The sequence below is a fragment of the Ochotona curzoniae genome, unplaced genomic scaffold, assembly GCF_017591425.1.
Source record: "Ochotona curzoniae isolate NIBS_2020 unplaced genomic scaffold, NIBS_Ocur_1.0 contig_2723, whole genome shotgun sequence".
In the NCBI taxonomy this organism is placed as follows: Eukaryota; Metazoa; Chordata; class Mammalia; order Lagomorpha; family Ochotonidae; genus Ochotona; species Ochotona curzoniae.
Window position 1 is genome coordinate 18,758,840 of NW_024465573.1, and position 11,395 is coordinate 18,770,234.

Consider the following 11,395-nt stretch of genomic DNA (forward strand, 5'->3'; position numbering starts at 1 on the left):
CCAAATGGTTACTTTCAGTTCACACAGTGATAGCATATGGTGTGGCCAACCTCAAGACACGACTTCTGTAGAAAAGCCAAGATCTCATGTCCCAGATGGCAATTCCCAGATGGTGTCTACAAATGACACAGTGGAATATACTTGACATAGTATTAATATTATTGTGAGCTGAATCACTATATTTAAAAGACATGTAGCCAAACTCAGACAGGATCCTGTGTATTTAAGAGTATGGCCAACTTTGGCCAACACAATTACATATGACATTCTATCTGGTCGTTGAGTGACATATCAGCTTTTTGAGTATCACACCACTCCCAGAGGTGCAAACAACTCTTGGCCATCAGCTCCACATCATCAATCTACCTGATCAATAGAAGGCTTCACACAACTTCCCTTTCTTCAGAACACATCCTCTTTCCATGATTCCGAAGGGTAATCAAGTGATGTGTACAGACAGGAGGGAAATCTTGGCTGCAGCTTCAGAAACAGAAGAGATCAAAGAGGCAGACTATCTAGGCTACGCTGAGTTACTGAGTATGACCTGGCTCAAACAAAAGTGCCATCGGGTTTGCTCTCTGGGTTTGCATGTTACGCAAGCAGATTAAGCCGTTGCCATGAGCTGCACATATTAAAGCACAAAACACACATTTAGAAAGGCCAGCAGAATTTCAGGAATGAACCAGCAGATGGAGGACCTTTCTGTCTTTCCTTCTCTCTAAAAACCTGATCTGCCTTTCCCATACAAATAAATAAACCTCTAAAATAATAATAGCAACAATAATAATAAGACCAGCAAAGTCAGACTCCAAGAAAGTATGGTTTGTCTAATAAGCTTCAAAATTTGTTGATACATAGAGGTAAGACAGCTCAGCTTTCCTAAGGAAGCTTATTGAAAAGACACTGTTTTTTTCTTCATTTATTTGGAAGGCAGAGAGAGAGAGAGAGAGAGAAAGAGATTAACTCTTGGGCTCAGCGCAATAGCCTAGTGGCTAAAGTCTTTGCCTTGTATGCACCAGGATCGATCCTGTATGGGTGCCAGTTCATGTCTTGGCTGATCCACTTCCCATCCAGCTCCCTGTCTGAGGCCTGGGAAAGCAATCGAGGATGGCCCAAAGCTTTGGGACCCTGCTCTGGCATGGGAGGTTCAGAAGAAACTCCTTGCCTGATTGGCTCAACGCCGGCTGGTGCAGTCACTTTGGGAGTAAACTAGCAAATGGAAGATCTTTCTGTATCTCCCCCTCTCTCTGTAAATCTGCCTTTCCAATAAAAATAAAAATAAATTCAAAGAGAGAGAGAGAACTCATTCACCAGTTCATTCTCCAAATGCCCACCCACAACAGACATAAGCTAAGAGCTCCACTGCTTGAGCCTTTACCCATTGCCTCTAACCATGCATGTTCATTGCCAGGAAGTTGAAATCATGAGCAGTGCCAGCACTCCAGCCCATGCCCTGAATGCAGGATATAGGCATCCTAAGCAGCTGCTTAATTGTTAGGCCAAATGCCTCAGATACTGTTTCTTACTTATGAAGGACTTTCATCATCTGTCCTCTGCCTCTTTTGACCTTCTCTCACGCCAGAAGCACCGGATAATCTCTATCACTGCTTTCAGTCCAGCCAGCCTCCTAAGAATCACTTACAAACTCTCTTGATTTTAAATTGGCCCACTTGCCCATATCCTCTTCCAAGCAGCCCTTAATGAGCACTCTTCCTACTCCATCCCAATACTTCATATACCAGCAGCCTTGAACCACAACAAATACATGCTTCTAAGCCTCTGAAATTCATTCTCTCAGTAGATAATGTTTCATTCTACCACTGAAGATAAAGAATCAACAGGGTCCTTGCTGTAATGGGGGAAGATAACAATCAATGAAGACAGCAACTAGATGGTGATGAGCTATCTGCAGGAAAACAGGGTAGGATGAAATGAAAAGGGGTGACTGGGAGGCTATTCCATGACGGTGGTCAGGGAAGACCTCTCAGAGATGAGTGGGAGTTGAGATCTAAATGACAACATACCAAAACAGCATGTCATTTAAGGAAATGCCTAGAGCAAACGTCTCTTTAAGAAATAGGAAGCTTGGAGTATTCAGAGAACAGAAAGAAGACCAATATAACTAAAAGGAAGTTATCACGATTAGCATAAGTAGAAGCATGCAGAGACAAGTCAGAAAGTTCTTAGAAGTTAAAATATGTAGGTTATAGATTTTCTAAGAGCCATGGCAGAAAGCAACTGAATACATACGGCTTTTGCACCAGTCATCCTGAACCCAAAAATGAGTTGAACCAAGGCCATCTATAGCTAGAAACGTAATAATTTAGAGACTAATGGTCTGGAATGGGGCTTAAGAGTAAGGAGACAGCCAAGATTCAAAATATCTAGAGAGGCACAGGAGTTACTAAGGGGTTAGATGTGGAAATGAGTGAGCAAAGTCTAGTCCATGCACCATAGTCATTTCTTTAAGACGCATTTATTTTCATTGGAAAGGCAGATTTACAGAGAGAAGGAAAGACAAAGAGAAAGATTTTCCATCCACTGGTTCATTCCCCAAATGGCTGTAACAGCTTGGAGTTAAACCAAAGCAAAACTAGGAGCCAGGGATTTCTTCCAGGTCTCCCACATGGGTGCAGGCTCCCAAGGCTTTGTGACATCCTCCGCTGCTTTTCCAGGCAAGCAGGGAGCTGGAGGAGAAGTAGAACAGCCAGTAGGTAAAGCAGCGCCCATATGGATGTCACTGCTTGGAGGTAAAGGATTAGCCAATTGAACCATTGTGTAGGTCCCCTAAGATTTTTTTTTTTAAAGATTTATTTATTTATTGGAAAGTCAGATATACAGAGAGGAGAAGAGACAGAGAGGAAGATGTTCCATCTGATGATTCACTCCCCAAGTGAGCACAATGGCCAACGCTATGCTGATCCAGAGCCAGGAGCCAGGAACTTCTTCCGTGTATCCCACGCGGGTGCAGGGTCCCAAAGCTTTGGGCCGTCCTCGATTGCTTTCCCAGGCCACAAGCAGGGAGCTGGATGGGAAGTGGAGCTGCCGGGACTAGAACTGGCGCCCATATGGGATCCCAGCGCGTTCAAGGCCAGGACCTTAGCCGCTAGGCCACGCCACTGGGCCCAAAATTTTTTTTTAAACAAATTAATTTTTAATTATTTGAAAGGCAGAGTTTCAGAGAGCAGAAGAAAGACAAAATCTCCCATCAGCTGGTCCACCATTCTCCCAGCAGGTGCAAATGGTCAGGGCTGGGCCAAAAGGAAATCCTGGGTCTCCAGACCAGTCACCCACATTTGTGACAAGAAACCAAGGACTTTGGCTTTCATTCTCTGCTTTGCCAGGTACATCAACAAGGAGCTAGATCCATAGTAGTAGCCAGGACTTGAACCAGCACTCCATCTTATAGAATATCTTTGTCAGAACTGATGTTTTAACCCACTGCCATATACGCTGTCCAACCCTATTCTAACCCAATCATTTCTCTTTTTTTTAAGATTTATTTATTTTTATTACAAAATATACAAGAGGAGGAGAGACAGAGAGGAAGATCTTCCGTCCACTGATTCACTCCCCAAGTGAGCTCAACAGCCAGTGCTGTACCGATCCAGAGCCAGGAGCCAGGAACTTCTTCCAGGTCTCCCATACAGGTACAGGGTCCCAAAGCTTTGGGCCATCCTCGACTGCTTTCCCAGGCCAGAAGCAGGGAGCTGGATGGGAAGTGGAGTTGCTGGGACTAGAACTGGCGCCCATATGGGATCCTGGCATGTTCAAGGCAAGGACTTTAGCTGCTGGGCCATGCCGCCGAGCCCCAACCTAATCATTTCTAAGGCCTAATTAAGACACCATCTCTTAAGATGTTACCCCTGATGGACCTGGCGAGATAGCGTAGTGGTTAAAGTCCTCGCTTTGCACGCACCGGAATCCCATATGGGTGCTGGTTCTAAACCCAGTGGCCCCACTTCCCGTCCAGCTCCCTGCTTGTGGCCTGGGAATGCAGTCGAGGACGGCCCAAAGCCTTGGGACCCCAAAGCCGCGTGGAAGACCCAGAAGAGCTCCTGGCTCCTGGCTTCAGATTGGCTCAGCTCCAGCCGTTGCAGGAGCTTGGGGAATGAATCATCGGACAGAAGATCTTCCTCTCAGTCTCTCCTTCTCTCTGTAAATCTGACTTTCCAATAAAAATAAATAAATCTTTAAAAAAAAAAAAAGTTAGCCCTGATCACCCTGATTAATTTCTTTCTCCTGTCTAACATTTTGACAATTTATATGTGCTTATATTACCCCATTTAAGATTACTCTGGGCTTGGCACACTTAGCCTAGTGGCTAAAATCCTCACGTTGCATGCGCCAGGATCCCATATGGGTGATTGTTCATGTCCTGGCAGCCCACTTCCAATCCAGCTCTCTGCTTGTGGCCTGGGAAAGCATCAGAGGCTACCCCAAAGCCTCGGGAGCCTGCACTTACATGGGAGACCCCGAGGAAGCTCCTGGCTCCTGGCTTCTGACTTCAGATTGGCTCAGCTCCATCCATTGCAGCAGCTTGGGGAATTTATCAGCAGACAGAAGATCTTCCTCTCTGTCTCTCCTCCTCTCTATATATCTGATTTTTCCAATAAAAATAAAAGCAAATTTTAAAATAGACTGTACCCTAGTATCTGTTAAGTAAAAACAAAGATCTCAGCACCTACACTGACCGTACCATAATAGGCTAAGCCTCCGCCTGTGGCAACAGCATCCCATATAAGCACCGGTTCAAGTCCCGGCTGCTCCACTTCCCATTCAACTCCCTGCTGATTGTCTGGGAAAGCATAAGAGGATGGCTCAAGTTCTTGGGTCCCTTCACCTGAATGGAAGACCTGGAAGAAGCTCCTACTTCTGGTTTTAGATTGGCCCAGCTGTGGCCATAGTAGCTATTTGGGGAGTAAACCAGCAGATTAAAGATCTGTTTTTCCTTCTCATTCTGTAACTGTGCTTTTCAAATGAAAACAAACAAACAATAAAACAAAAACTTCATTCTATTTGCATAGCCTTCTTTAACATTAACATTATAACTTACAATATGCCTAATATAGCAGGCTTCAATAAACGTCAACTGATTGAAGTCACAGAGTAACTCAGAAGCAAAAATTACACTACTACGACAAAACACTGCTGAGTAAGAAAAGACTTTCAATTTTTGCAGGAGGGGGGAGACCACTAAAACAATCAAACCATTCTTCTCTTTACAATCTACATTAATAAGTCTACAGAAGCAGACAAAAATTTCTTCCATTCATAGAAAAAATTAAGACAGGACTGAGTCCAAAGTGCTTTCATTATATCATTTCAATGGTAACATTATGCACATGGACCCATAAAAAGATCTGAGTGAGACAAAGCTGCAGTATGACTATCTCAAACAATGTATCAGTTATACTGCAAAAGTTCTGGTAGGGGAGAAGGCAGCGTACAATACTCACCAGCAGACAGTGGGCAAAGTCAGGCCCCCCCACCAGGCCGGTGAAATTCCCCAGCTGCTCAGCCAGAGCTAACAGCACCTCATCTTCATCATAAATTGTATCTGGAAATGACAACAACCAGGTACTCATCAAGAAGGACACTCATATAAAACCAGCAATAGTTTCAATAAGAAAACCAGATTCCAATCCCAGCAGCATTTTCTTCCTTATTGGTGAACTGTCCTGGATCTGATCTACAGAGTAAAGCAGAAATTCACAGCTTCATATCAATGACTTTCCTATTAGCTAAACAGTGTTTGCATAGATCTTGCCACGACATTACCATATTTGTTGTTCTATTTATTTTGCACAAAAAAGGACCAGGCTCAAATTAATACTTCACAACACTGTGAGAGACAAATTCAGAAAAAGTGCCAAAAACCTGAAAGTCACAGGAAAACGGAAACAGACTCACACACCTGTAAGGAATGGCAGCAGTTCAGTTCTTGTCCTCTCTACCCCAAGTGCTAGAGCAATTGTTGATAACTTCTTAATACTGTTGAGTCGGAGCTTTAAACAACACAGTTGGGGAAACAAAAAACACGGTTAAAAATGGTGGCTGCAATGGGCCCCAAAGACAATAGGTGCACACAAGGTAAAATAACCACACACGGAGGGGGGGGGGCTCTAAAGGGTCTGGAATAAAAGCAATGAACGAATAAACGGCACCCAAAAAGACACAACTCTGGCAGCAGCTAAGCAGGTGAGACGGTTGAACACAGGTTACAGCAAGGCACACACCGCCTCACTCAGGTTCCCTCAGCCACGCCACCGGCCTTCAACCCAACAGGCTCAGCCAGTTTCCAGGGCTGGGGGAAGAGGCTGGGCTGCACCTCAAAGGGCCCCGGGCACCCTCCGACCCGCAGGGCGCCCAGCTCCCGAGGATCCGCAGAGGGACGCCCAGGCGGGAAGCCGGTGCTCGGGCAACCGCCTGGGTGCTGTCAGAAGCCGGAGGAGCAGGGGCTCCGGAGAGGCCCCAGCAGGGTCGGGCTCCTTGCCACAGCCCCGCCACTGTCTTTCCAGCCTCCCCTGCAAGTTTCGGCTCTTCCAACACCCCCATTCCGGCCTCCCTCACCGAGGTGCCGGGTTTCCCCCTCTTCTTCCCTATCGCACAAGTCCCTGGGGCCACCAAGGGTCCTCCCAATAATCCAGTACCTGCACGTCCTCATTGCGGAGTTCATCGATTAAAACTGCGATGGGATAGAGCGAATCGTCTCCATCTCCGCCCGCAGCCCCCGGGCCGGTCCCGGGCCCTGCCGCACCCGCCATGTTCTTTCTCCTCCGGATGGTCGTCCCGGCTGCCAGGCCCCGCCCCTTGTCCAGCCCCCGCCCCCTACCCAGGCCCCTCCCCACTGCCAGCCCCCGCCCCCTGTCCAGGCCCCGCCCCGCTGCCAGCCCCCGTCCCTTCTCCAGGCCCCGCCCCACTGCCAGCCCCCGCCCTGCACCCGGGCCCCGCCCCCTGCCCAGGCCCCTCCCCGCGCCCCTGCAGGCTGGGCTGAGGCCTCCTGGCCAGCTCTGTGGAGATGAGGGAACCGAGCCTCTGCTCTGCTGGTGTGGGCTCCCGCCCGACCTCCAGTGTAGAAGGCGTAGGTCCGAACTCCAGAAGAAAGGTGGGGTGTGAAAACGAACGGAAACCCCGTGCCCTTTCCCCAGCCGCAACAGACAGGGGCAGGAACTCATCCCGTGGGTGTAGGGGAGCCAGGTGCCTCCGTGAGCGACCAGTGCCTTGTGCTCCTGGAGGACTCTGGCCAGCCAAAAAGGGTGCCCGAGGTCAGGAGGAAGCAAGCTTTAGCGCCTCCCCTGCCTGCATCCTGGCCCAGAGCCACCGGGTCTCCAGCCTTCATCCCTCAACGGAACCCGGCCACCTCTTCCTTGAGCCTGCTAGCCAGAGCTGTATCTGGCTGCTACCCTGGAAGACAAATAACGCGGGCGGAGAGAGAAAATGAACAGTGCTGTCCAAACTCCCCAGTCAATATTTTTTCCACGCAAGCTGTTAAAAACATGCTGCTCTCTTGTTTTTGTGTTTCTTTTCAGTTTGGTACTGGAATGGTGCCTTCTGTTGTATTTTCTTCCTCTCATTTTTTAGCTCTTTAGCATGCAAAGAAGTACAACAATCTAGCCAAAAACTAGGACAAGCGTTAATGCTTGCAAACTGGGGGGGTGGAGGGTGGCTCCTTAGCTATTAGCAGAGGGGCCGGCCTGGCCTCCCCACACGTCCAGGTGTTCTCAAAACCAGCAGTGGGATAAAGTGAAGGCCTTTCTCTGTAAAGTGGAAGGGATGGTTTTCATTTCCCCTAGCATAGAAAAGCTAGCATATACTGTCTTTCTCTGTGCTTGGTAACACCTATGATGACCACAAGCTCTGATCATTCTGCATGTGTCTTGTTAATACCAAGGTAAGCTTATTAACAGACACACTTTAGAAGGCAAGGCTTTAACTAAAAAATATAGGACTCCCAAGAGTAAATTCTGTGAGTTTAGCTTCTGATAGTATTGGAAGCTGGGGACCAACCAGACCTGACCAAATTTCTCCAATTAGGTCTGTAGATTCATTTCTCTAATTTTATTTTCATTTTTACTTTTATTTTAGATTTGCATAATTATACACTGTACTGTTTGTAAATCGTCAGTGCTGTGTGATTTCAGTGACCTGTGTGTCTCGATGCTGTTTTGACTGCTGTGGGATGACGAGAGCAGAACAGATGACTGTGAAAGGTAAATGCTGCTTTCATGCACAAAATGAAAGCCCAGTGGTACCAGAGGACAGCTCTGTTGTCTCCACATGGCAAAGTGGTGAGAAAAACAAAGACATCATGCGTCACTCCATGTCAAAGGCATGCCAGGTCCAGAAGCTGAGCATTCACAGGCAATACCACAGTCACAACAAGTTTTTTTTGTTTTTGTTTTTGTTTTTAGCAAAATTTAGCATTTGTCACATTACATTACTATAATGTTAATTTGAATATTATTAGCTTTGTGATCTCATTTACATTTCCTTTGTAAGGTTGTTTTGGCTTGTTAAGCTAAGCACTACAAGTAAAATAAAATTCTATAATATATCTATGGGTGTAAGTAACATAGGAACAAAAATAAATTGAATGAAAGTTTTGGGGATTTTTTTTCTTTTAAAATAAATCCAGGGAGCTGGCTTTGTGGCAGGTAAAGCGGCTAACTGTGATGCTGGCATCTCATGTGGGCACCATGGAATCCCAGCTGCTCCACTTCTGATCCAGCTTCCTGCTAATGGCCTGGGAAAGCAGTCGAGGATAGCCCAGGTGCGTGGGACCCTGCCCGCACATGGGAGACCTAGATGAAGATCTTGGCTCCTGGCTCAGTTCTGGCTGTTGTGACCACGGTGCAGCCATCAGGGAGTGAACCATGGCACAGGAGAGTTTGCTCACTCTGTCTTTCCCTCTTTCAGATAAATAAATAAATACAAATCTTTGGGTCAAAAAAGAAAAAACTGAATCATCCTCATGGAGTCCTAGCCCAGCTTGAGGGACACAAGGTTAAAAGCTTTCTGATGTAGTGCTTTATCAGTTAGGCAATCAGAAGGGATTTTTATTGGTATGGAGAAATCTGTTCTTTTCTATATTGAAAAAGACTTCAAAAATTATAAAGGAAGTGTACAGAGAAGCAGATGAAATCAATTCCAGCATATTAACAGCTAGGTATCAGTTAAGAATGGAAGAATCTAATATGCTGACAAAAACCGGCACATGGACGTTAAAGTGTTTTGTTTAAGACACAAATGTGCTTTCCTTACCCAAGCACAGTGAATGGGAGATCTGTGGAATACCTATGATTAAAACTGAAATCACAAGCTGAGAAAATTACCTGGTTTAGGAGTCATCAGTTGTGGACTTCAAATCCCACCTCTGTCTGACTCATCATGCTATATCTCTCCCTCTGCCTCCATCCCACCTTCCACCCCCTCACTCCCAATAAAATGCAAGTAGCCACTTCTAATTCCTAGTTCTGGTTACAGTGGTGCTGGGAAAATAAAACAGGTAATAAACATGGAGATGCTAATAAATTCTTCAATAAGGAAAATTATTAAACCAGACTCCAGCACAAAGTGGTTATTTCAAAAACTGGGCCAAATACTAAAGCAGTCTTTTGGGAAGTATGGTCCACTGACCATCTGACACATGAAAGAGGACTGTTTAAAATGCAGATTCTTGGCCTCCAGCATCCCACACCTACTGAATTACTAAGAATGAAGCTAGACATTGCCGTGTTCCCCAGTGATTCTAATGTGCACTGACTTTTATAGTCATTGATTTAAAAAGTTCATCTGGGAAAATAATTTCACTATCGGTAAACAAGCATCTGCTCAAGCAAGAGTCTGGAAGCTCTTTGGAGACCATCTCTGTTTAGAAAAAGTGACAGCCCCAACTGCCAATCAAGAGGCAGTTCCACCCCATCAGCTGTGGTTTTGCCAGGTTAAAAAGATGATCCCTCTTTGGCTGGCGCTGTGGAAGTTAGCCAAACACCACTACTACAGTACTGTGCCACAGAGCTGTTGGCATATCCTCCTCTCTATTGCTCCATCTGGACCCTTCCACTTACCATGTACATCTCATGAGAAACTAGTGACCACGGAGCATCAGAGCCAACAGCTCACACTAGGTTGAGGATTAGAAGCAGCCTGTAGCAAACAGTGTGACGTGCTTAGCACATAAGCACCGAGTTCTGACACTGACAAACAACCAGCACCAACAAAAAAAACTTGATTCACTAAGTCCCAAGTGAATCAAGGGAAGACAGGGTTAGACTTGCTCAGTACCTATATGACACAGATTAGGAGGAAGCATGCACTTACACATACAGATGGAGTCAGCCATCATCAATTCTTGTGTGGATAGCAGCCTCCAACAACAGCAAAGGGTGAGTCCTGCAGACATCACAATGACATCAGTATCTCAGTATCGTCCTCCCCAATCCCCAGCTTCGTGTTTACCACCCCTGTGTCTTTAGACATCAACACTCCTTCAAATGCTGACCTGCTCAACAACCTCGCCATTGGCAGAGAAGGCCAAGTGCAGGAGGTCCAGAGACCCAGGCTGTTCCCCTCTGCCACAGGGCTGCCACAGGACTGGTAGACAACCCAAAGTCAATATACCTGGGGCATACAGGTGCATGTCCCACTACCGTGGTTCTTCAGCATCGCTGAAGGGGGATTGCTTCTAGGAGACCACTAGATAGCAAAATTTGCCCATGCTCACCTCCTCCCTCACATGAAACAGCACAGTGTTTACCAGTTCGTAGAGCCTCTTGCACATGCACATCCTGCCTTATGCCTTAAATCACCTCTAGGTTACTTATAAACTCTAACACAATGTAAATCCTAGGTACAGAGTTGTCCTACTAAACTGTTTGGGGAATAAGTTCAAGAAGTAAAGTCTGGGGCCTGGTACAGTAGCCTAGTGGCTAAAGTCCTCACCTAGTATGCACCAGGTACCATATGGGCACGGGTTCATATCCAAGCTGCACCACTTCCAATCCAGCTCCCTGCTTCTGGCCTGGGAAAGCATCAGAGGATGGTCCAAGGCCTTAGGACCCTATACCTGCGTGGGAGACTCAGAGGAAGCTCCAGGCTCCTGGCTGTGGATCAGCTCAGCTCTGGCCATTGTGGCCACTTGGGGAGTGAACCAGCAGATGGAAGATCTTCCTCTTTGTCTTTCCTTCTTTCTGTCAAAAAATAAAAAGGAAGAAAAAAATCTGACTTTCCAATAACAATAAATGAATCTTAAAATAGTAAAGTCTATACAAGTTAAGCATGGGTGCATCTGCTGAGTCTGCAGATGCAGACCCTGTGGATCCTAAAGGCCTTGCATATCCTCCTTTAGTAAGGTGGCCAGGGTAAACTGGCTACTGGGTCTGTACCTTGATTC

The 11,395-nt window shown here is 46.4% G+C and overlaps 1 protein-coding gene across 6 annotated transcripts in view; it reads right to left on the minus strand.

Annotated features, from left to right (window-relative positions):
• Window positions 1-6,809, minus strand: part of PPP2R1B (protein phosphatase 2 scaffold subunit Abeta) — a 41,029-nt gene extending 34,220 nt beyond the window's left edge. For 3 of the 6 annotated variants that reach the window (XM_040976914.1, XM_040976913.1, XM_040976918.1), the window contains exons 1-3: window positions 6,654-6,809; window positions 5,918-6,008; window positions 5,460-5,560 (exon numbers count right to left, since the gene is read on the minus strand). In XM_040976914.1, the coding sequence (XP_040832848.1) occupies window positions 5,460-5,560; window positions 5,918-6,008; window positions 6,654-6,767 (306 nt within the window). In that variant the 5' untranslated portion in view covers window positions 6,768-6,809. The remainder of the gene's footprint in view (window positions 1-5,459; window positions 5,561-5,917; window positions 6,009-6,653) is intronic. The other 3 variants (XM_040976915.1, XM_040976919.1, XM_040976916.1) reach the window with 2 other exon arrangements.
• Window positions 6,810-11,395: the final 4,586 nt, after the last annotated feature.